Consider the following 27,884-nt stretch of genomic DNA (forward strand, 5'->3'; position numbering starts at 1 on the left):
TTTAATAAAACAAAAATTGAACTCCAATCGAAAAAAGTTAAACGAGAAAGTTGTAGCTATTAAAAAAACCTATCGATTCATATTTTTAAATATACCGATTGCTGTATTACTTTTCGAAATATGTATATCGAAAAAACCGTCAAAAATCAAAATTTTTTTGTTTTTGCTGTATCTCTTGCAAATTAAGATTTTGAAACTTGTTACTTGCTGTAAATAGTAGACCTCGGCAAACAAACAGTACCCTTTTGTAAAATTAAAATATATTACAAATTTTTCGAGTTATATCGGTTTTTCGATGAAAAGGTAATCTCGAAAATCGGCTCTTCTTGCTCGACGAGTAGTCGTAGAGAAACGAATCAGGACACATTATTTTCCTTAAGAGTTATATTTACTTTCACGGTAAAAAAGAGTGATAACGATTTTATTCATTTTAAGTGTCCGAAGATGACTGAAAAAAGTAAACATTTTTCGGTCGCATTTTTCTTGAATATCTTTTTCGATCTTCATTTCTCGATAATGTCTATTATAGGAATCGATTGCCGGCATTTTTACGCGAATTAAAAAAAAAACTGCTCTACGGCCTTCTGGAGCCGAGATAATTTTTTTTTCAAAAAACTCCACAGACCGCTATTTAAGTGAAAATTAAATCTGAAAATTTGGCAACCTAGCAAAGGCAGTAGGACCAACACAACTAAAATATTTCGAACTTTATGGTACTTGCGTTTATACCGGAAGTCGATATTAACTTTCTTATTTGAAATGGGACACCCTATATATTATTGCATTTTTAGATTCTATGTCAAATTTGAGGGTCACTTTATTAAATATTCCCTATGCTAAGAGTTATAGATTTTGAGATATTACTAATACATTAGTAAAATTTACCTAATTAGAGCTTTTTTACATACCTTAAAATTAAAAAAGTAATTGTTACTAATTTATTAATATCATATTTACTATGTTCATATATGTCTCAACAAAGGAGTGATATATTAAAGAATCAGTGTCGGTGTATAATAATTTTGATTTATCGCTAAATTTGTTTTTAATGTATTTGTAATAAAAATCATGCACAACTGTTTTAGAAATATCTAATATACTAAATCCTACATAGGTATATTAAATGTAACGTTTAATCGTTCAATTTCAATTATAACCATATATTTATCAAAAATTGTACAACTGTGAAAATTTGGGTTTAAAATATAATGTTTGCATTATATGTTTCCATCTAGTGGCTAACTTTACATCTTTATGTTTTCTAACATTTTCTATTGTTTTTCCAAAAATAGCATTGTTCATCAATTTGTAAAAATGTTTGCTTAATTTTCTCCAATCTGTATTTAAGCCAATTTATATTTCCACCCAACTTTGCCTAAATTTTAAAATTCTATGATTTTTTTCAACTAAAGCTGTAGCTTGTTTTAAATGCGATAATGAATAATATATCTTTCTTTATTAAACAGAGTAGTCAATCATTTTGGAATTTTTGATTTTCATGTTGGAACTAAAAGTTATGTCCTTATGTTTCTTATGAAGTTCTTAGTATTTACTTTTGTAATTTCCAGGTGTGTAAAAAAGCACTATTATTGGAATTTTGGGAAATATCGTGGTCAGAGGTAAATTTCACCAATGGTGCGCCTCCAAATACTACAAAATGTAGGAAAAAATCAGTTTTGACCCCATATTTGGGCGTTTTCACTTTTCTTCGAAATTCATCGACAAGTCATGAATTTTGACTACAGGATCATGTTCAGCGCAGAGAATTCGTTCATAAATGGTATGTGGGTCTCTTAGGTTCGAACTTTTTTTTGTGTGGCTGCGCTCGAGAACCAAAAGAAATGCATCTTTATTTATATTACATATCCAAGACGAATCAAGGATGTCTTGATTAACTATTACTTAACCAGAATGCGACATAATTTGCAATTTTACTACAATCATTTAAATTAAGTACACCATTTTTTTACTTCCGATGGTATCTAAACCATGACACAACTGTTCCACAACTTATATCATTGGAAAACCAAAACTAAAACAAGATTTCATGCTAGTTACGAGTGATATTTTTTCTACAACGCGATCGCCGGGAATTAATCAAAGACCGTAATTAATTTTGTTTCTTCTACGAGATAATATAATAATTCGATAATTATTACGATATTGGTGGATAAACGGACACCACACCTCATTAGCCACGATGTTGTCGGTCCAGTTTCTTGTATTGTGAGATAATTAAATGTCTAGTAAAAAGGAAATCGTTTCATTAGGATATTGGTACTTGCTCATTTTAAAATTCAGATCGATTCTGGACTTGATGATACCAAAAATTATGATGAGTCTAGAATAACTGAAAAATCAGTTCGTAAAAATAACAATAATTTATTTATTTGGAATGTATTATCAAGAACCACCTTGTATATCGCCTAAGTGCTTTGGTTTTTTACAGAGATCAATTCTATCCTCCCAGAATAGAAAGTATAGCAAAATTTGAGTCGTGTTTATATTCATGTAATATTTTCATTTACATTATATCAACAATTTCCTGATCTTTCTACCACTGCATTCTAATAACAACCTCTATATAAAATTAAGATTACTATTTAAACCTAATATATACGATCTACTTGTCAGACAAGAATCAAATCCCAAAGGCCAGTAATTGTATATTTTAATATAACATATACCTGTCCGAAAAATATGTTATGTAACCGAGCAAATATTTGAGTAGGTTGTTTTACTAGAACAGCATTATTCCAGTGTGCACACATTCCCAATGATAAAATAGACATTAAAATATATCACGCTATGCTTAATTAACTCAAGTAGTAAATAAACGGCGATAAAGAATTCTCTCTAATACACCACTATTTCTGATAGGTCCCAGAAGTAGGTTAATGGTTGTCTTCGACAGGCTACCTGCAGTAAGATTTGTTTTCTTATTTTCTTACGCGTCTTTTTCCACTTTCACCTGGTAGTATTTTTAGATATGGCAAAGGCCAGTCAATGAATGCAGCCGTATTCATCTAATAAGACTCACTTTCTCTCCTCTTTCGACAGTCGTCTAATGAATATTTCTCCTAGATGTAAAAAGATGAAACAGAAATTGTCTTTAATTTCACGATTTATTAACTATTAAATAATAATTTACATTCCTTTAGGAGTAACTACAGCTCCTGAAGAGGGAAAGTTGATGATGGCTGTGATGTGACGAAACGCCCTGATCAAATTATTTAGAAGCATGATTTCATTTCATGGGAATTTCTTTTGTCAATTAAGCAAATGTGAAATTATAAAAATATATGACATTTAAGCAAAGCAATTATAACCATCGACTCGGTGCCATACTTTCATTAAAAGTTTACATAAACGTTTTAGTAATACAATTTCTAATTTAATTGTTATAAAATGTCAACTTTAACGGATATCTTCAAAACCGAGTAAATAATAATTAGAGACTATATTAATGCGTTTAGGGATTTAGGCAATATAAATTGTGCAACCAGAAATTTAATAGATTAATGTCTTGGATTGTTAGAAATCTTTAAAAATGTACCAAATAATAAAAAATATACAGAAAACAGTAACCATACGCCAACTATAGATTCCTATTGTGAAAACAGTTCCTTATGTCAATATTTCAGACCAAAAATCCTTCGTTTATTAAAATAATGTTTTTCATTGATATTTGAGAACTGACAAAGCATCTGCATCAAAGCATCATTTTAGGCCGGTCAAAATCCACACAAAAAATCGCTAAATTCGCAAAACATGATGTATCTCTGATTTTTTAGTATGTTGTTTGGACCCATTAGGGCTATGTATACCCAAGTTTGCAACTCTCAAAAAGTTGTGGAAAAATTTTTACACACCAAAAACCGCGAAATTTTTGGGCTTGTTTCAGATTCTGCTCTATATCTCCTAATCCATGCATTTTTCGTCGAAAGCTACTCTATACGTCTTTTAAGAGCATCAAAATTTGTGACAAATTAATCCCAACCGGAGCTCTGTAGGTCAATTGGTTACCGAATTACGGCACTTTGAAAATAGGCCAGTTTTTCCAAAAATTGAAAATTTTAGTTTTAGACCTTCTTTGGACCGAAATTGCGTCGAAACCATTGATCCTACGAGTAGAACTTGTAGAATATAATTTATAGGCAATTTCATTACCTTTAAATTAAGCACAGAGCGGGGTCTGTAAGCCTCGTAGTTCTCTCAAAATCGCAAAAAAATACATATAAGGTAAAATCACATTTTTCCAGAAATGTTTCATAACCCTTCCTATCTTTTGTTTTTTGGTTTGGTAATGAAAAAGAAGGCATGAAATCATTTAAAAAAAAAAACGGTGAAATGTATTTTAATATAAACATAAGTAATCTAAGGTACAGTAACTCAATCAATCATTCAGTCAACCGAATTATTGGAAAAACTTTTGGGAATGTTAGTTTCTCTAGGAAAGTAAAAGTCCTCTTTTTGGCAACGCCTACCACCATCAAGATCCACAAGAAGAGAGTCGATGTCGAGCCAATCACCATCTTCCAGTGTGTATCATGAAACAGTCAGACCTACAATTGAAGGCCCACTTCTCATACGAGCTCGCTCCATATCCAATGGCCCTATTTTCCGACGAAAGGATGCGTAAAGGCAAAAAATCAGCTTTTTACGCTGCCATGTGTGTGTAGTCATTCAACCAATCCAGACGGTATCTGTTTCAAAAAGACATATTTGGGTGAATCGTATATCCACGGAGATTTTTGGCTTTTTGGCTTTCAAATATCACTAGAAATGAAAAATTTTCTATGCGCATAAAAAAAACGTGGGCTTAACTTTTGACGCACAATATGTTAAAAAAATTCGAAAAATGTCATATTTTCTTCCTATTTAGTATGTACCTTTTCAAAAATCGAAAAAATCGCAAAAATGGGGTTAAAGGACAATACTTTTTAGGGAATTTTTTTGGGGTATTTAAATTGGGTATAGGACCTTTATACTTGGCTAAAGAAAACTTCATGTTATGTAGAATCATCACACCAAATTTCATCAAAATCGGTTCTATAGATTTTGCATAATAATTTTGCATTTCAGATTTTGAAAAACAATTTGCAAATTTTCAAAATTTCTGCACAGCAAAAACCAAGGCCCTTAGATACTTGAAAATTTAATCACATATAGAAGGGCTCTCAAGCTTTCAAACTTTTTTTGAAAAATTCGAATCCGTCAATTAAGAGAGGTCTGGCACTTCTTTAAACTTTGGTCGAATTTTTGTACTTGTAAACAATTAGAATAACTTTGTGAATATTCAATCAAATCTAATTTTTTAAGACAGGTTTTAAAAGTTCTTCGAAAGACGCTTCTTTAAAAAAAAAACAGACGGATTGATCAATTAATTACGTAATTATAGCCGATCAAAGTTAACCGTCGTTTACACTAAATGTACTGGGACATCCGGGCTAATTTTTCGAAAAATACCTTTGGTATTCCGAGAAGGTACTTACCAGGTCTAAGATTACAATACTTTTCTTCATTGGCAACCTACTTTAAAACGTGTTTAAAGTTATTTATGCAAGCGACAAATTCAATAAATCGTACGGGTTGTGGTGGTGGGGGAAGCAGAGAGCGCGGCCGCTTCGGCCTGCTCGAAATTGAATCAATTGACCTACAGAGCTCCAATTGGGCTTAATTTGTCACAAATTTGATGCTCTTAAAAAACGTATATAGTAACTTTCGACGAAAAATGCATGAATTAGGAGATAGAGCAGAATCTGAAACAAGTTAAAAAATTTTGCGGTTTTTGGTGTGTAAAAATTTTGTCACAACTTTTTGAGTTGCAAATTTGTGTATACATAGCCCTAATGAGTCCAAACAACATACTAAAAAATCAGAGATACATCATGTTTTGCGAATTTATTGTCGATATTGACCGGCCTATTTGGTTTCACGTTGTAAGGGCCCGGGAACCAATAAAAACCGTTCTTAAACATTTTACGGGAAGATATGTAATTCTCTATTTATGAAAATACTTTCCCCGCCTATGGATCTTTTAAGGATAATAACAAAAAAAACTTGATACTAAACTGACCTAAATTCAACTGTTATTTTTTTACTTTTACATCCGTGTATTTTAAATTTTAATGAACGTTTATTAACCCTCAAAGGTCACACTAGTGCGAATTCGCACAACCAAAAATCACAACTTCAAAAAATACCCATATTCGAGATACCGGGAAAAATCGATAATATCATTTTATCAATATGGGGTATTTTTTTTCTTAAAAAATAGACATTGAACTTCAAAATTCATTTTTCGAAAAATGTTTATTTTTTCATTTTTTTTTTCGAAGCTAATTACATTATTTTATTCTCGGAAAATTTTATCCCACTTTTGATATAAATACGTTACGTTTTCGTTAACAAATAAAGAAGACAAAGGTTCAAAGTTGGCTAAATCCCAATTCGCACTAGGACCTTTAAGGTGGCCCACCCCGAGTATGACCTTTGATGGGTAACACCTTACGAGAAAGACCAAAACAGAAATAACATTAAAAAAATACATATTTAAAATTTTCCTTCTGCCAATTCAAGTAACTTAATTATGCAAGAATTCTCAAGGAATAGGTAAATAAAGCACTTGAGTTAATTGCCGACAAACTTCAACAATAGAACAATAAAGCGATCGCAAAAATGATTAGCCGATTTATCAGAATATCAGTAAGCCACAGTGGGATATTTAAAAATATAATTTCTAAACCAGAGTTTCATGAAACGAAGACAAGGCTGCGAAACTACTGGACGTGTTTGAAATTGTGAAGTACCTCCTTCGTAACGATCTTGACACACACGGGTACTGACTCGGTATCTGTTTATTTATACAGACAGAGTCTTAAATTCTACGATCCGACACATTTAAAAAATGTGGAAAACAGACAATCTTTCTAGAACCATAGGCAAGCGAACAGAAAATAAATTCCAGCTCGAGGTCATCAAATGCAAAATAAGAAATCAAAATTCAGATGCAGACGAACAATTAAACAACAATGTCGCACAAGCGATATGACAAAATTACAAAGTTGTAAACACAAAGTAAATGGGAAATGGCATATTGTCCAAGGTGTCAAAGGAGCAAACTGGAGAACCGATTTCAACACTAAATCAATCAGAGAAAATAAAATATGCCGTATCTATTTCAATTTTAAATAGAGAAAAGTCGGAACGGTACAATTAATACAAACAAGCAGTTTATTGGAAAGTACTATACTGATAGACGAGACATACATAATCTTACACTAGGAGAAATTTGATACATGACCATTTTGTTGAATGAAGAATATCTTCAATAAAATGCCATAGCTTTTGGCTACGTGTTAAAGGCAAGGCAAATAATAACAAAAGAAATATTTATATTGCCCAGAATTCATCTTAGAAGTAAATAAGCAAAACAAACATACTTTCACATTTCCACACTGTACCTACGTATTGTAACTGATTGATTCATTCATTAGCGTTTTATATTGACAAGGAAGTCAAAGTGTTTATCAAATCCAATGGATTCTTCCGGAGCAGATGTTTGTTTATGTCATTTTTTAATTGTCAATTAATAAATACTACAGCACAATCACATATTTTTCAAGTACTAATTATTTGGTTTAATAAAACTCAATGAAAATTGATTGTAATATTTTCCTCGCAATATTGAGTTATATTTTGAGATACAACACATTACAGTTACGAAAAATTGTGATTACGATGATAGTTAAATGATTACGCAAGACCTTCTTCAAATTCCAATTTTAGCAAACGACTGGCGCAATTATTTATTCATAAAAATAATAATTTGCACTTTGCAGACAAATTACTGAACAGATTTTATCTCTTTCTCAACCCACCCAAAATAACCTTCAGGATGTTGCGTTCGGTTGCAGTAAGTATTGCATTTTGCATTTTTTTCCATTTACTTTAATTTCTATGATGTCTTCATGAATGACTCAAAAAAGTCTCTCGTTATTGAGCGTATGTTCATCCAAACTAGGAACTTTTCTCTGAGTTTATTATAATATTTCTTTCATATTCCATATAGATTTTTAATAACAATACGGAAGATCTTACTAAAAAAGATAACCAAGTTTTTATTATATGAATTTTTTAATGTTTCAGTAATAAAAACCATAACAAAATAAATTATAGATTCATTGGAATTCCTCGAATAGTAGTAAAACAGGAAAATAATGGCATATTTACTGGAAACTTCAGAAATAGGAACTTTTGAACTGATTCTGATTCTCTCTCTCTCTTCTCTTCTCTTATATCCTATTTTGTGGCGAGGTTGGTAGTGTTGGTAGTGTAATTTTGTGACAGTTCGAGATCTAGATCTTAAATTTAGCTGCTAATACACCCAGCACTTTCTGTGCCTATGGTGATGGTCCTGCGGGATAACTCAAGTTCTCAGTAGCTCAATTCCGCTTAGGACTTTTTGTGCTTGCAGCGAAGATTCTAAAGTATAAAAGTGCTCAGGCAAAGCAAAGCCTAAAAGACATAAGAATAACCATACTTGAGATGTCCATCTCTCACCAGGTCCAAAATCAAAGCCTAGAACTGAGCTGGGCAGAGAGAGCCTCGATAAAAAGGACCAGTACAAAGGTTGTGGCACGACAATATGTTTTTGACTTTTATTCTCTTAAATACAGCATCTAAGTGACTTAAGTTAACTTCAAATGATTAACTAAAAATCCATATTCGATATTATGATACCCAGATTCGATTTTAAAGTTTTATAACGCATTTAGGGGTTAGTAAAAACAAGGAAACTTCACATACCAGATTCATACTCCTGGGAGTACCTTCCCCGCCTGCTCGGCCCGAACACCTCGCTCCTGGTGCGCCTCCTGTCGTACATCTTCACCTCGTCTATGGCGGCGTAGTTCTCCTGCTCGCTCGCCACCGAGTCGTATCGCCTCTTCTCCTGCACGTTGGGCACGTACGGCGGACCAACCTGCCCGTTCCCCGGGACGTAGTAGAAGGAATGGGAGTTGGCTTCGGCGAATTCGCCGCTGCTGCCGCTCGGGGCGCTGGGGTTAGAGCTCAGTTCCATGGAGTCCAGGTGTTCCCTGATGTAGGCGTAGTTCTCCAGGTCCCACGGGTCAACGTACGGCTCTTTGGAGGGGTAGTCCAGGGACTCCTCGCTGTCTGCTTCGACGGGGTTCCAGTAGAGTGCGTCTCCGGGCATTTTCTAACCTTAAAAAAACAGATGGGTTAAGTAAGAGCAATAATACGTCTAATTGCAACAAGTAAATTTCTAAATAACAGGACACATACAAAAAAATCCGCTAAATTAAGAATTCTATCAAAAAAAAAAGAAAAATATGACGCATGCACAAAGATGTGGAGTCGTTAAGTCCATTTTTTTAATTTTAAATTTTAATACCCGTATGATTTGGATCTGAGTAATATTACTAAAAAATTATGTTCTTAATTAAATATTACTCCATGATTCAAGACCGTAACCATTGACATTATAATCGAACTAGATAGATATATTCAGTTTTAGAAAATTACTACAACACCACCTGAGGACCTTATTGATTTAGTCTTGTTAAGGCTATTGATTATTCATTTTAGATGAAAAAACCGCGGAGTGCTATTAAATATTAGAGGGTGGAAATTGGAGAGAGGGGTGAAAATGCACTCCTTTCAGTTTTTTAATTGAAGCAAAATTTCGCTATAGTTCATAGGAAAAATTATTTAGAGAATTGAATTTCCCATCGAAATGGCTTATTTAAAAAATTTAAAAGGAAAATTTTATGCAAAACATCGTATATAAACAATTTGATTAAAAGCAAAAAAATTTTTTTTATTTTTTTTTGCTTTTTGCCACTAGTTTTTTTTGAGTAATGATAGGTATAGGCATTGCTTCATAAAAAAGAAGTAGATAAAATTTCCTTCAAAAAAAGAGGTACAATATTTTTGGACGAGAATTAACTGATATATGGCCGCTCAGACTTTGTCAATTTTTCGGTTTTCGAAAACGAAGCAAAATTTTGGTATAGTTCATAGAAAAAATTTTGTCGAGAATTGAATTTCCCATCGAAACAACTTATTTAAAAGAAAAATTTTAGGCAAAAAATTGTTAATTTAAAAAAGTAAAAAATAATTTTTTTTTATTTCTTTTACTTTTTTGACTCTATTTTTTTAGGAGAAGTAGGCAAAGAAAATTGCTGTACAAAAGAACTAGATGAGATTCCTTTCAAAATGCGTTTTCAAAAGTTTTTGGACTAATATTTTCTATTTTCTGTTATGTAAGATTTTGGTGATTTTTATCACAGAATGGCTATTAAAAACTGTTAAAATATTCCATGAATATAAATGCCCCAGTCAATATAACTGACTGCAAATGAAAACTAATGTTCAAATTATTTTAATGACCTCGAACAACGTTGATAATTCTTCATTCCTTATATCCATCACTTAACTAAATTGACAAAAATTCAAGCAAATATAGGTTAAGGTAGCACCGTGTCTAAATTTGTCCCGTAATAATTAATTACTGCCTCTTTCAGTATTTTTATTTCGTAATTATGTATGTGGTATCAATTTATTTTTCATTGTGTGCGTAGGTTTTGTAAAATACGTGGTACAAGTTGTTATATCACCAATTGTCGTTACATATGTCTTGCAGAAAGAGAATTCACTTTCAAATGAATTACTGATAAATGATTCTGATTTGACTTTCAAATCTACACGAAAAAGCTCCATCGTTAAATAAATTAGAGAAGCTGTAGAGAAATTTTCAATAAATTACCACAGACCGTAGCTGTAGCAACATAATATGAATATTATAGAGTTTTAAGAAAATCACATGTTGGACAATTATTAATATGATTCTTCGATTATTTATAAATATGACTTAATAAAATTATCTGATCGTTCCAAGTAAAATACACTATGCACAATTTCAATAGACAGATTATTTGTTTTTTTTTTCGACAGTGTAGTGTACACACAACTAGAAAGAAATTTGATTGCGGTTTTAGTGAGAAAACCGTTCTTATGATGGCAAAGTAACCAATAATTCACCTTGACCTAGTAGAAACGCAGCGACGCGGGAAAAATAATTCAGTTTGACATTAAAGAAAAACTTTTACATTATTTATTATGCTATCGATATAGTCTAGGGCTATACAGTAATCAAATACGATATACAGGGTGTCCGGTAAGTACCTCCTAATCTCTCGGGAGTGTATAGGGGAGGTCAAAATAAAACTAGTCCTTCCTATATTTTTTTTTCCTAATGTGCCCCCTAACGGAGTTATGGGGGGTCAAAGGGGTACCTAGAAATTAACGTTTAGGGTTATAACTTTGAAACCACCATGTATATTTTAATAAAATTTTCGTACGTTGTATTACACATGGAGCTCTACGATTTGATGCTAAAATCAACTTTTTGCTATTATCAGGTGTCCAGAAACGGACTGGCCCTATCACAATTTTTCTCAAAATTTTGACAGAAGTAATTTTATCAAACTGAAAATATTATTATTAGATACTCTGAAGGTTTTTCTTTAAAAATGGTACTCTTTATTTATTTCGAAAAAATGAACGGTTTGCGAGATAAATCGGTTTTGAAAAAAATTGGTAACAAATACAACAACAATTAAAATTTATTTTTTTACAATAAAATCATTCCCGCTAGTGCCAGCCTACAGATTCACCATAAACATTTACTGGTGGTGAATTAAGGGAATGAATAATGCCGTTTCTTGTAAAATCAACATCTATGACCAAAATACATCTACAAATTATTATTGCTCTTGTCTCCATGGAGTTCTTTTCTATTGTTTTCGTTGTTAGACCCTGTTGATTTTAAAGTACTTGTCAAAGGCGCGTGACAGAATAAAAATTCAATTTTATTGTGGTATTCGTTTTAAGCCGTTAGAAATAACATTTAAAAATGGAAGAATATTCCTGTGCAGAATATGCTGATATGCACCTAATTTATGGGGAAGCATTATGCAACTCCGTGGAGGCAAGAAGACTTTATGAGGAAAGGTTTCCGGGTCGACATTTGCCGAGTCCAAAAACTTTTGAAAGAGTTGATCGTAGTTTAAGAGAAACAGGTAAAAAAAAATAGTGAAAAACGTTAGTGAAACTAATTTCTTCCGAATCCTTTATTTAGGAAGCTTTTTGCCACGCCGTGGTGGAGCAGGAGCCCCGAGGAGAGTACGAGACCCTCATGTAGAGGAACAAATATTGGAAGACGTTGCTAATAATCCTTCAAATAGCATAAGGAAGCTTGCGGCGCAAAACAATGTTACAAAATGGGCTGTACATGAAACTCTGAAAGAACAATTGCTTTACCCGTACCACATCCAAAAAGTACATGCTATGTCTCCAGATGATTATCCAAAAAGACTTCAATACGCCAATTGGTTTTTACAGCATCATATTCGGAATCATAATTTTGGTACATCTATTTTGTTCACCGATGAAGCAGGTTTTACAAGAGACGGCATAATTAATTCGCATAATCTACATGTCTGGGATGAAGAAAACCCTCACGCTTTAGTTCAAACTCGCTACCAACAAAGGTTTATGGTGAATGTGTGGGCTGGCATTATCGGGAATCATTTGATTGGTCCATTTATTCTGGAGCAAAGACTTAATGGTGCTCTTTATTTGCAATTTTTAGAGGAAAATCTAAATATTTTGTTAGAAGAAGTGCCCCTTCAAATAAGAACTGAAATGTGGTACATGCATGACGGTGCACCACCCCACTTTGATCGTTTAGTACGTCAACATCTGACGAATGTTTTTGGTGATCGATGGATAGGTCGAGGCGGACCTGTATTATGGCCACCTAGGTCGCCCGACCTAAACCCATTAGACTTTTTTCTGTGGGGTCATTTAAAAAATAACGTTTATTCAACACCCGTAAATAGTAGAGAGGAACTTCTGCTGAGGCTAACACAGAACTGTGACCATCTCCGCAATAATCACGGAATATTATTTCAAGTGCACCGGGAAAACATTCGTAGGATTAGAAAGTGCATTGAAGTACGGGGTGCTCATTTTGAACATCTACCGAAGTAACATTTAGGTACCTTTGTTCATTGTTGAATGTTCTTTGTTGCATGTCTTGTAAGTAAGTTATTTTTCAAATGTTATTTTTAATTGGTCACTACTTGCTCATAAAGTATAGCCAACCCGTTCAAAGATTTCTGGACTTGATAAAGTTAAAGAAATTAAATGCATGAAATAATATGTAAAAAAAATAAATTTTAATTGTTGTTGTATTTGTTACCAATTTTTTTCAAAACCGATTTATCTCGCAAACCGTTCATTTTTTCGAAATAAATAAAGAGTACCATTTTTAAAGAAAAACCTTCAGAGTATCTAATAATAATATTTTCAGTTTGATAAAATTACTTCTGTCAAAATTTTGAGAAAAATTGTGATAGGGCCAGTCCGTTTCTGGACACCTGATAATAGCAAAAAGTTGATTTTAGCATCAAATCGTAGAGCTCCATGTGTAATACAACGTACGAAAATTTTATTAAAATATACAGGGTGGTTTCAAAGTTATAACCCTAAACGTTAATTTCTAGGTACCCCTTTGACCCCCCATAACTCCGTTAGGGGGCACATTAGGAAAAAAATATAGGAAGGACTAGTTTTATTTTGACCTCCCCTATACACTCCCGAGAGATTAGGAGGTACTTACCGGACACCCTGTATAATTTTTGAAGAAAATTATATAAGTATTGTATACCGAGAAAAAAATTCACTGGTGACAGGTGAAGAGAAAAATAAGACTTGCAATTATTTTTACGATATGTATGTGCATCAGAATACTTCGACTTTGTTCGTGACGCAAATGGGCGAGTAAAAAGAGCATCACAGCAATATGTTTATATATGGTAGCTATAATTTGCCGCTTTTGAACAAAAAGTAATTTGAGTTTCAAACTAAGTCCACTTTATAGAAAATCTGCGTTGGAATGGGGGAAAGTCTGTTATTTGTGCATTATTTCATATTTGGACAAACTGTGTAATAAAATCTATAAAAATGTATTGCTGGTTGCCTATTTGTTATAGAGCCCTTTTAAGTTATATGATATTTATAGAAAGTGTAAAAAACAACTAAGTTTTAATTTTAACCTGTATTTTACACCTTTATAGAAAATTTATAACGGATAGGTTCTAAATTCTAACAACAAAGCTATTCTTAAGGTACAAGTACTTAATAATTTTATTATAACCACCTTTCAAAGTACTTCACTTCACTAACTAGAAGTACAATCTACAATCAGGTGTAAGTCGTAAAACCCCATGGGTTTTGAGCCTCTCGTATAGTGTAAATGTGTTTTACCTTGTATGAACATTATATACTTAGTAGGTAAAATACCGAGTAAGTACCATAAGCTCAATGGAAATTACGTAACAACCCGATCTTGTGAAAATCCGTGGAATACTTTTGTTTCTAAACCTGCTGCCACAGATTTATGTACGATCTATCAATTGCTTCCATTTAGGAATGCGTGTTGCCATGAGCTACTTTCCTCCTATGTATAATAAGATTTAAGGTGATTGAAACTGACTGACAGTGGTAGATAAATCGGATTTTTTACATGCTATATACAGAGGATTAGTAAGAATAGAATCAAACAGGTGTCGTGAGAACTGAAATTCTTTTGAAACATTTCTTCTTAAATTTGCAAATTCACTTCATGAATGCATTTCACGTAGTCGCAGTCGCATATATGTGTAAACGGTACGGTTCATTGTTTCAAGCGAAGTGTTATAACGAACTGTATTTTGCGGTAATAGTTAAATATTTATAAACAAAAACCGCCGAATTCTTCAATTTTCAGATAGGAATTTATATTCAAAGTGCATAAGTCACTGATGAATATATGGAAGGCGAATATAGGGCGTTATTTGAACATATTTGTATAATTGTAGATTGTTAGCTGAAGTTATCACAGTTGAAACAAAGATGATTCTTTGTTTGTGGATTAGATATTCAAAAAATATTAGTTGATACTGTAGCGAAAAAATTAGATTTGTGTTTTTATAAATTTTTAGTTGGTTTATTTGTTATGGATTTATATGTCTTTGTCTTCATGACATTAAAATCCGATCTGATGATTTCTGAGAGAAATATAGTTTGGGTTTGGGTTGGGCATTAGTTAAAGGACTAAATTATTAAAATAATAATAACAGTAATAATTTAATATTGCTCCGAATTTGGATACAATTTAAATTTAGTTGTCGGTTTCTGATGTATTTCTATTATAACTTCCTTTTTGAAGAGATCGCCCTTGGTGAAAAATCTTGTAGATATATATATTTCAGTAAATATTACACAAAATCCTTTCAAAATATGAAAAGGATGCTTGACTTCGTTAATTACATGATACGTGCTTACACATATCTTTTTTTTTCAATAACAACCATTTATTAAATAATTACGGTGCGAAAAAGCACCAATTAGTGTCAGATCCAATTTTTTTTCGTTGAAACGGGAAACAAAATTCAACCTTTTACTACCTAATAGCCTCAAGCACCCCAAGCGTTGCACATGTCACAATCCAACACCAGCATATTTCACGTCTTGGTAGATTGCAGGAACACACTTTTATGTAATGGGAAACCAGCCAAACGCTCGCAATGAAAGTGTGTTAATTACTGTTTAGTAGTATTTCAAACGCTTTTAAGAAGAAAATTCCCGATCTAAGTTGGGACTAGGTACTTATTGTGGAAAGGAATATAAACTGTCGAATTATACACGTGTATATCGTCATTTTAAGCTTGTCCACCTAAATCATTAATTAATTGGTCTTAAAAATGTTAATCAGAGCGAATAAGTTTCAAAACGTGTTTATGCTACAGCAAATTAAGATTGGGATGTTTGGAAATGGAGGAAGTTTTTGTTAAGTCAATGTAGAAACCAAGCCTGTGAGATTCACTTTTTTTAAGTCGGATATTATTGAAAAATCACCCGTTTTAATGTAAAAATACTTGGTCCAACTACATATACTATAACTGAAATCAGTTTTTCTGTAAGAATTGCAATTTTTGTGTGTGAATATCTTTGAATTATAATGTAGAAGTTTGGGTATTTGCTAGCACTGAGGAAGATTTTAGATAAAATCGAAACGTTGACAGTCTGAAAACCAAGACCCTGATTTCCTTGCCATATTCTAACTTTATACTATATTTTGCATACCTAGATTTGGTAGGTATCAAAAGAACATTGTTCAATTTTATTTGATAGGAATTATTAGAAAAAAATTGTTTTCTGTCAGTCAGTTTAAACATAAAATGATAAAAACAATTGGTGTAAAACATTAATTAAAATTATGGACACCAATTGATAATATTTGTCTTTTGCAGTCCCTAAAAAATATACGATTTATTGCTATTTAATTATGTATAATTAAAAATTATGTCTAAGCAACACAAAAATATAACTGGTCCGTAAAAATCCGACTGCTAGTGCCAAGATCATTACAAATTTAAGAAAAATATTCTGCACCATGCTGTAACAGATGGACGTTGAATAAACAAAATATAAAAGATACTACATATTTGAAAAATAACACTTTATACATTATGAATACGGATAACAGCAGTACAATTATGCTCGCACAAAGAAAATATTACATGAATGTGTCTTAGGCTATACATGCCTATCGGTATCGCATTGTATGTTTTATGACTGTTGTACGACAAGCATAATTGTTGTGTAATAAAAATAATAAGATGGTTTATAGGCGAAGACTGTTGAACATTGTTATTATACATATAATCACGCATAGACAAGTATGTAAATATAAATTTATAGCCAGAGGAATAATTTACTTTTCAATTGAATTCCGTATGAAAAAATAATCAAAATTTGAAGAGTTGTGTAAAGTGGAACAAACACCCAGTACACACGCTGCACTCTCTGATTATTCCAGCTTATAATTGTACATTTCCCTAGCTTCGAAAAAAATTACTAGCGGAAATAATTTTAATATGCATATGTATGAAACTATTACCTCTCATTCTACGTCTCTAGCTAGCATAAAAAGAGAGCTTTCATTTACATCGACTGTTTGTCATGCACATGCATACATATCGTTATTTAACTAATAGAAAATGTATTGGAAATCTATTGTCTTACGGTATGCATGAGAAACTTCTATTAAGTAGTATTCAGGTTATAAGTCCCAGCATTTTACAATGATATGAAGAAATGCGAAAATGTATTACTAATTCTTAAGAAAACATGATATTAACAGTAAAAGGAAGTTTACTCTATTTTAAAGACAAACAAATTTAATATATTTTTTAATTTGAATTGGCTTAATATTTGTAAAATAAAGTAAAAAGAAGAGAGCTAATATTGCAATAGTTAGAAAAAAATTATCATAAGTTAAATGGAATCAAATATTTATTGACAAATCCCACTTCTGATATCTAAGTAATGCACTCAGGTAACAAAAATATTTTCCTTAGTGATATTCACTAGAGTAACCAAGACTTAACAAATAAAGAAAACTAGAGACGACATTGTCTATATATTTCAGACATTATTTGGACTACATTATATATACAGGGTGTTCACATTTGAAGGGAACACACATTTGTCAAATTTTAGTGCATTATTAAATTAAATAAATCTATGAGCCAAAACGACCAGTCAAGGGTTTTGTGAAACTATATTTCCCAGTCAAAAAATCTAACACTAAAAAGGAGATAAATAAAAAATATTAGTATGTTTTAATTAATTTATTTATTTTTTATGTGTTTGTTTTTTTAATGTAAGATTTTTGTCTGGTAAACATAGTATCATAAAGTAATAAAATAACTCTTGACTCATCTTTTTAGGCCAAGAGTTTATTTAATTTTAGTTTTTTTCACAGGTGAGAACATACCCAATTAGAGAAAAAAGTACTTAAAAATGATAAAGTAACACTGAAAAGTAAAACTAACGATAACTAAAAAAAAATAAAAAATAAAGAAAACTTCCTTATTTTTATACGTAATATTTCTAGTATCTATTTTCAGCCGACAACAGTAAGAACTTTGAAATTTCACTGTTTACTATTTTCTGCATATACTAAAAAGTACATTTAAAATCATATTAAAGACCTCAAAAATTTAACCTTAAAAAGGTAGAGACCAAAAATATTTTTAGATTTCAGCATAACTAACGCCCTGTACATTCAAGGTGATTCACAACTTATCCAAAAAAATTTGGGATAGATGTGTCATGAAAAATGAAGTCAACACCGTAAAAAAAAATTGTAAAATCCTTATAGTTTCCGAGAAAAAAATTATTGAAGTTGTAGTATTTACAACCCTTACATCGCTGGGCTACTACTGTAGTCTCTAGCCTCATTCGCGTTGTGCGCTGTACACAATGCGGTCTCTCTCCACGTGGCCTCGGGCGATTCTGAATACTGAAATCCGATTTTAGTGTTAATGTTTTTTTGCGGTAGTGTTTACATTAGTTTTTCAAGTGTAAAAAATGGCTTACATGTACAGCAACTCGGAGTTGATGGATATCGTTTTCATTTATGGTGAAGCAAGACAACATTTGTGTTATGGTGAAGCATTTGGGTTATGGTGAAACAAGACAAAATTGTGTTAGTTCGTAGAAACTGCGTAAGATGGACCCAAATGTGTTTACACGTCGGTGGATAAAATTTTAAACAATTGTAACATCAGGTACCTATGTCAAATTATTTTATTAATTAAAATACAGATTAATTTTATTAATTAATAATAACATTAGTGGCAAAAGCAGCAGAATTTGCTGATATAATAAAATAGGTGTTATAAAATCTTATTTATTTCTTTCCTTGGAAAAGAAGTTCTTTAAATGTTTTATCCGTTCATTTTTATTACACTTTGCCACCGTGCCGGTCGCCTGCATGGTTTGCCTTGCACCAGGTCAGGTTTTACAGTCCCTGCAGTAGTGTATTTTTAAATTATTTTCGAACTGCCCTCTTGATTTTTTTTTCAAAATTGTTTTTGTAAGAGTACATAAAAAATTTTTTTTATAAGTCCTGAATCACCCTATATATTTAGCGGTTTTCTAAACATTTGCCCGCTAAATTTCAATACATGTCCATCACTTTTGGTAAAATTCGCTTTAAAATATTAATTTTAATACCCTTCACTTGAAAATAATGATTTTATGGTACGTTATTTTGAAAGACCCAGTGTGTTGATCGTAGTTGTTTCAAAACGGTGTGCCAACTACCAACCAAATAAGTAATCGCTGTTAATTACGCAGTGGTTGGAAGCACGTGGCTATATTTAATCGCGATGAACATGTTACTTTTTAAAGATTTCGAGTAGGACGGTTATTAAAAACCATGTAGGTAAGTAACATCATCATCGTATATTCCGACAGTCAAGGTTGAAACGAAATCATTATTAATACCCGGTGGCCAGTAGTTAGTAACGGCGATAAATTTTCGGTTTTTATTCACAGGGGCATCGGGAGCTAATTTCTTATTCTCCTCGTATTCTCGCATACGTCGCGACTTATTGTAAACTAAATATGGTGACTTAGATAATAGCAAGTATTTATGTGTGCTCTTCTGTGAATAATGTCCGTCACGTCCCTCGGCAGCTGTACGTCTGTCTTTTTGTCGTCGTGGGTTATAATCAGATTACAATTAGAATGGTCACATGAAGAAAAGTATAGAATTACATAAATAGCGAATGAAGGACTTCTTTGGGTCCGTTGAATTGCATTGCACTGCGTCTTGCGATTCGAATCGAACTGAAAATAAATACATATCCATTCAGGAGGTTAGCGCAGTTTGAAGAGAACTTCGAAAAAAGTTTATTGCGTTACAGTGCATGCTCTTCTGCCGTGTTATTTGATGTCAAAGCTTCAATGACATCAAAAACGATGGGGAAATAAATTTTCATATAAAAATATCTTTGAGTCTCTAAAGGCATTATAATTCAATTTGTATTAAAGTGGATCGACTTCTTTTTTAGAATAAGTGCACTGCATAGGTATCTACCTTTATAGGTAGTGATAAACAATATAGGGAAATCTAGGGAAATAATTTGCTTAAATATGAGGTTATAGTCTTTCCGAAGTCTGTTGAACATGTATAAAAACGCCTAGCAATAAAATTTAGAGTTTCATAGGCGTCCCTAAGAAAGTTTTATGCTAAAGGTAAAAAATTATAATAATTTGTAAATAATGTGTAGAAAATTTCTATTACACCTATGTTCATTTCGCCAACAACATATTTTAATTATGTATGTCCTCAAACATTTCATTGAAAATATAATAAAATTTTCATTATTTACTTAGGGAGAGAAACATTACATCTCATTAGAGGAATGAAGTAAATAATGGTGATTTCTCAAGTTAGTAGTAAAAAAACAAATAAATGCAATGGAAATGCAAATGCAATTAACTTATTTCTTAAAAAAAAATCAGTTTTGAAAATTAATGCAAGTTTTGTTTAAAACTTTCTTTCACTTTAAAAATTTCGAAGTTATGAATGGAATAAATAAAAGTGAATATTCTCCTGCAAGCATAAGCGACCAAGGTGCGTCATCCATCTTATACAATGATTCAAATCTTGGGAAACAAATCATCACCAAATAATAGATCTGATACTTTAAGTAAGTTACAATTAATGACCTATAAATATAAAATGAAATGACATCCAACAGGATTGCCACAAAGGGGAATTTTAGTATAGTTACAAGCAGGTTACTTTCAACAAGATGGGGCAACTGCACATATTGCGAGAGCAACAATTCAATTTTTGGAAGAATTTTATGATAATCAAGGGTTGTGGCCAGCGAAGTCACCGAATCTAACTCCTTTAGATTATTTTTTGTTTGGATATCGGAAAAATCGAGGGAAAATACTATTTTTAAAACGGCAAAGCACAGCATTGAAGAATTAGAAGCAGCAATTATTCGTGAGCGCAATTATGTCAATATAGGGTCAACTAATTTATGAATTTGAATTTATTTTATATTGCAGCGAAGAGCAATGGTTTGCAAATTAATGTAACTTTCTTGTAATCATATTTTATTTATAATAAAAAGTAAACTGTCTGTTTTTACTCTGTACTCAAATAAAAATAATAATGGTTACATCATGTTATTTTTGCTTTCATAGTAAAAATTTGAAATTTATTAATTACCTGACAAGTGAAGTTTGATAGTTTTCTCCTTTTAATAAAGTTAAAAGCATTTCAAATTTTTATTTGCAGCAGAAGTAAGTTTCGGAAGTAATATCGATATTTAATTAAGTGTAACCCCTTCACCCACTACAATGAGGTTTAGGGATTTTCTGTTGATATTACCAACCATGAATTGTTGGTTGCCTATGCTCGACGGTTAGGTGTAAACTTTTATGAATTCTCTGTAGAATTCCTGAGGCATATATATATATTCCAAAACGTACATTTTAATAAAAAGGAGACAAAGAAATTTATTTTCGTTTCTGTTGTTTTACTCTTGCATTTTAGAAGTAAATATTGTGAAGTTTCAACTTCCAAGCACCTGGACTGTTTCAAAAGGAATATCTGCAGGCCTTCCTGCCCTTCGATGAATATTAATCAAGCACCGCCGATAATATTTCACTTGATGCACAGGTCGACGGCATAAAACAATACGAAACATATCCGGTGAATCACCATTTCATATCGTTTATTCAATACATCTTCCCCACGGCGTTCAAGTAACCTCACCACTTAGTCCGACGTTTCGCAACGTCGGGGTACTTCCTCGGCAACAGGTGAACAGTTTTTTTTGTTAATGGGCGGTCGAAGTGTTACTAGGTTAGTACGAAATAGCAGAGTGGAAGTCACGAAGGCTGCCTCAAATAACACAATTAGGATTTCCGTAGAGATCCATGGCTTTATAACTGTTGTGGCAGTTAACCTGCATACTACCAAAGGCATACGTGATTTAAAACCTATGGTTTCTTAACAGTACGTGGTATTTAATGTGCGATATGTCTTGTTGCATTCTGTTATGATGTTGCCTGTTTAAATATTCTACGTTGTTTATTAATTTAATATACATGGTCGTTGATATGTATGGGAACGGTCGATTATCTCGTAAAGTAACATAGCTACCGAAAAATTATAAGCCACAAACATTTTAGGGTTTTTAAAAATTTGTTACAATAAAGAAACATTAAGTAATACAGTCAAAAAGTCACGAGGAAATAAAGTTGCTTTTCCTTGAGTGGAACACCCTGTATATTATTCCATCATGTACCTAAACTTAACCCTTTTCGATATCGAACTTTGAAAATAATTTTCACTTATAATACCACTAGAACTTCAATTATTACTGGAAATGTTTTCGAGCACACGAATTTTCTAAAAAATATTCGTGTGCAAGAAAAAATTTCCAGTTTTTAATTGAAGCTAGAGTGGTATTCGGTAAGAAAATTTCACAATAGCAGTATGTAATATCAATGAAATTCACATGCATATATTATTAGGTTAAATTTAATAAAATATAAGTAGCGAACTTTAGTTATACAAAATAATAAAAGATAAGTTGATCGTAGTTCAATCTTTCAGTTTTCTACAAATTTAGTGTACTAAAGTTGGTAAAAATATATTTTCTTACAAAATGATAATACAATTCATATGCTTATATTATTAAGTTACATTAAATATATGGAAGTAACGAACTTTAGTTACACAGAATAATAAAAGACAAATCGATAGTAGTTCAGATTCTCAGTTTTCTAAAAATTCATTTTACTAAAGTAGGTTGAAATAATATTTTCTTACAAAGAAATTGAAGCACTATGTTGTATCAATGAAACTCACATGCATATTTTATTAAGTTAAATAAAGTATAAGTGGTGAACTTTAGTTACACAAAATAATAAAAAATAAGTTGATAGTAGTTCAATCTTTCAGTTTTCTAAAAATTTAGTGTACTAAAGTTGGTAAAAATATATTTTATTGCAAAAAAACTTGAAGCAGTATATATAATCAAAGTAACTTACATACATATAACATTAGGTTAAATAAAATACAACTAACCGACTTTAGTTAAGCAAAATAATAAAAAATAAGTCGATAGTAGATCAATCCCTCAGTTTTCCACATACTCATTTTACTAAAGTTGGTAGAAATATATTTTCTTACAAAGAACCTTAAGCACTATGTAATATCAATAAAATTCATATGTATATATTATTAAGAAGGCCATGGAATCCATGTCAAACAAGGTAATCGTGACTTTTGACGTTATTTGACCATTTTCTTTAAAATCGTTGTGTTGTACAATTGAAAAATGGAGCGGTTTGAGAAATACGTTTTATGCAAGTTTTGCAAAAAAGTTAGTGAAATTAAAATGTATCATCGGAACCTAAAATTTTTAATGTATTTATTACAAGAATGCGGGCCAGAAATTTATTCGCCAAACTTGTTTGGGATTATTAAAAATCATTTGCTTCTTGTGTGTAAGAAATATGGAGCTCTTCGTGGATCACAGCAGAATAAGATTGTTTCAAAGTACTACATTTATTTTTTGAAACATAGACATTTTATAAATTTTAGTGAATGTGTGCTTGTTTATTCCCCATTAAGAAAAGAAGACGTGGCTGAGGAATTTCAGCAACATTTGGACGCTTTAATTAAAACTACTAAAAGTACATACTTGGTAAATAATTATTTATAAATGATTTGTACTTATTAAATTATGATAGAATAAATTTGAAGTTAAATATAAATGTCATTTTATTTATAAATGTCAAAAAATTTCCAGTGTAATTTCATGCTCCTTACCCCAAGGAAGAGAAAAATTTCCGGAAATTTTCTTAGTTGCTATAGTAACGCTACAAAATACAGGCCTTTAATTGGCTGAAAAATACTATTGTGAAATTTTCTTATAAATTATACAAAAATATTTTAGTCCATGAAGTTTATAGTTCATCAAGTTACCTTTGAAAGTTTCTAGCTCCATAGCAACGCCGCGTGGTTCTTTTGTCTAATAGTGATTATCTTGACAACACAAATCATGTCAAAAATACATTTCCCATCCCAACCGGACCTGGAACGTATTTCTAAATCAGCCATTTCAAAAACATTGCAGCGTTCTATTAAAGCTGGAGGTGTTACAGATCAATGAAAAGTGGAAGACGAATAAGCGTTACAAATGAAGAAAATTATTCGAATATCATGTTAGATATGGTGGAAAAATCAATAAAAAATTGACATAACAGAGGGCTTTAAATCATAACATGAGTCGATATTCCATTCAAAAAATGTGCAAACGGGAAAAATTGCATCCATATAAAATTCATTTGTTACAAGAATTGAGTGAAGACTATTATCATCGTAGAATCGAGTTCTGCGTTAAGTTATTATGAACAAATTAAAAGAAAATGTCAACTTTGTCACCCACGTATTGTTTTCTGACGAATCTACATTTTGTTTAAATCAGCACGTAAACTGACACAACTGTAGGTATTGGTCAGACCAAAATCCACATTGGATAGAATAAGTTCAAACCCAACGACCACACAAAGTAAATGTTTGGTATGGTATTATTGGTGAACACGTCATAAGACCCTATTTTATAAACGACTTCTGATCGATATTTGTTACTTTTGCAAGAACATATTATTCCGGAGCTTAGACGAGATTATTCCCAAACGATCCCAATTTACCAGCAGAACAAATATGGCTTCAACATGATGGGGCCCCTCCACGTTTTGAACGTGTACCTAGTACGGGTACGGGTAAATGAAACTTTTCCTGATAAATGAATTAGACGCAGAGGGGCAATTGAATGGCCAGCTGGATCTCTCGATATGACCCACCTTGACTTTTTTCTGTGGGGTCACATAAAAAATGTGGCCTACAAAAATAGGCCGCAAAATATCGAATAGTTGCAGGTAAAAATAATGAAATTTCCACTATTCCTCTCCCAACACCGTTTTAGATTCACTACAAAATTTAGTTTTGCCAATTCATTACTGTCACGAGGTAAATGGTGAACACTTTGAGCACCTTATAAAATAGAATTGCAAAGAAAATATTTGTTGTTTATTACAACTTGTTTTCTCTCTCTTTTTATTCTGACATAACTTTTGTTTTCATAAAATTTAAAATATTCCGGACATGGATTAAAATACATTTTTAAGCTTCATGCATTTTTATTCCTCCACCTCCATCCAAAATTTGGAGTCCTTTTTCTTTTATAAATTTGGGAGTAGTAAAAAGTTACTTAGTTATTTACTATATGAACTTTATTTAGAATTTCGGGAAGAACTGAAATATACAGTGTTCCATTAAATAAAAAGCAACTTTGTTTCAGCATGACCTTTTGACTGCTCCTGTATATTAATTTTTCTTTATTGTAATAGATTTAAAAAACCCTAAAACGTTTGTCTTGTGATTTTTCGACAGCTATCTCACTTTAGGAAATAATCGACCGTTTCCATAAATATCAGCTAGCCTGTATACAAATTAATTATTTTCCATTTATTAGATGATTATATTTACAATCTTGGAGGGAAGAATATATTTAATTTAGAATTTTTCTATGCTCATGTCTATACCTGTACTAAAACAGATGGGTTCTAGATTTAACATAATATTTTTTGTGCGTATTTCTATATGTCCTGTCTCGGTTATGTGAGATGGTACAAGAACATACTTTTGAAAAGTTGTTTGCAAAAAGAGTGCTCTTCTTGGCATAAGTATTTATTCAATGCGCCTTAATTGCGAATCTAAAACAAGACGAACATTTGGAAAATTTTAGAAGTTTGCTTCATTTTGACATAAATCGGCAGCTGTTAAAATTAGAACCACACTTTTAAAATCATCTTGTATGAAAATGCATGTCTTATAAGATACCTAAAGATGCTGTGAACGATTACTTGACTATTAAGTATCGTGCGGTAACTTGACACATGTCCGTTGGTTGAACAGGTACAGTCAATACCTGTAACTTTAACAAGTAGTCATGCACGAATATCTTAACATACCTGTCAATTTCCAAGCAAGAAAAAGTAAAAAATGTTCAATTTCGTAATATAAAATGCGTGTATTAACATTTTTTTTACAGAACATTTAATTAATTGGTATTTAAATAAAGTAAACTGGGAATAGGACTACCATTACAACAGAAGATGATCGTAAATTATTGTAAAGTGGTTGAAGCTGGTATTGAAATTAACAATATTATTTTCTAAATCATCAGAATTGTTCATTTTAGTAATGTTGTTTTTACAAAAGTGAATATTTTATCATTGTTCAATTGGACAATGTTTACATAAATAGATGTACCCAATTTCAAATTATTTCACTTACTAGTTTTTAAATAATTTGAAAAAATTAAAAATATTTTTTGAAGTTTAACACCCTGTATCTTTTTAACGAAACGTCCTAGATAAAAACTTTATAGGAAAGACTTAAGACCCTTAAAATTCACCAAAGAATACGAGGTTTCATTGTTGGTCACCATTTGTGAATCACCCTGTAATAGCAGATGTAAATAATATTCATTTTCAGCAGTAGTAGTTACGTCATGTTTCTTTGACTAAGACTATATTCAGTAAAAAAAAAACTAGTTGCTCATTAATCCCGGATGAAAGCTTAATAATTAACAAATGTGTGGGCGATCTTCAAGTGCTACAAAAAATCCAAATACATATGTAGTAAAAAAATATTAAATTCAATAATGTAAAACAGATAACACACCTGCTGTTTTTTGATAGCACAATAATTTCGCGTCATATTTTATTATCTTACACTAAATTGTCTTATATTTGAAACCTACTGAAGCTACTTAAAACATAAACTTATTCAGTCATAATACTGCGTCTATTTCTCAATTCATGCTCTACAAACACGTTCCAGATTCAATTCATTTTCAAATCTCGCATCAAACCGCAGAAAAATAAACAAACTAAACCACAATCTTAATTTACTCCACAAAAATTAAAAAAGATCCAACGTGAATCAACAACAGATTGGTTCACAGATAATTCCATTGTGGTAAACAGGCATCGTCCACATTTTTTAAATAAGAAAGGGGTCTGTAGTATTTTGCAACTTTAATCTTTACGTAAAATCGAAAATAAGACCGAGTTCTCAAAACGCTTGGCTTATACCTGAAGTTGAGGACAAAACTGGTTTAGGAAAAACATGATACAATTTAATTCAAAACCTTTACGCATCTGAACTGTCATATGAGCAACTAAATTAAATATGTACAACTGTGGACAATAAAAAGTGCTTATTGTTCTTTATAAAATAAAAGTTGGCGTGTTTTAGGAATTTTGCGACAAACTTTTATTTATTAAGATACAGAATTTGTTCCAGTTAAACTTCCCACTCTGTATAACCAAGAGAATGACATGATATATGATTTACTTCCTTTCCCAAATGACAAACTCTCGAAGGATTTATTTATTTAAATGTCTTAGTGGTATAATTATGTAAAAATTAGACGCACTACTTTCACTCCATTTCTGATTTTTTTTTTGAAATATGATATATTACTTTACTTTCTCATGATATATACATACATTAATAACATGGGTACAACTATGCTGCACATTTGGACAGATTTATAGAATAATTATTAGTGTAAGAGTGATACGTGTAGCTTTTTAGAAACTTATAAACAAATTAAATGTTTAGCCGCTATCAAGTGGCACGAGAGAAAATTTATACACACACTTTCATTTTACTAAAACAGTGAACGGAGAAGTACATATCCATTATCATAACTGACGTTTGTTTTAGGGTGCCATAAATAAATTTGGTTTTGCTGAAGTTGATGAACGAGAAAACATTAAATTCACGGTCCACTGTATTCGGCTGTTACAAGAAATATCAACCGGTCACTAAAACTAAACTAGTTTGA

At 31.7% G+C, this 27,884-nt stretch overlaps 1 protein-coding gene across 2 annotated transcripts in view; it reads right to left on the reverse strand.

Annotated features, from left to right (window-relative positions):
- LOC108904047 overlaps positions 1-27,884 on the reverse strand; it is a 42,823-nt gene that overhangs the window by 10,865 nt on the left and 4,074 nt on the right. For both annotated transcript variants that reach the window (XM_018706424.1, XM_018706423.1), the window contains exon 2: positions 8,812-9,228. In XM_018706424.1, coding sequence (XP_018561940.1) covers positions 8,812-9,220 — 409 coding nt within the window. In that variant the 5' untranslated portion in view covers positions 9,221-9,228. The remainder of the gene's footprint in view (positions 1-8,811; positions 9,229-27,884) is intronic.

Source organism: Anoplophora glabripennis, unplaced genomic scaffold (genome assembly GCF_000390285.2).
Source record: "Anoplophora glabripennis isolate ALB-LARVAE unplaced genomic scaffold, Agla_2.0 scaffold14, whole genome shotgun sequence".
NCBI lineage: Eukaryota > Metazoa > Arthropoda > Insecta > Coleoptera > Cerambycidae > Anoplophora > Anoplophora glabripennis.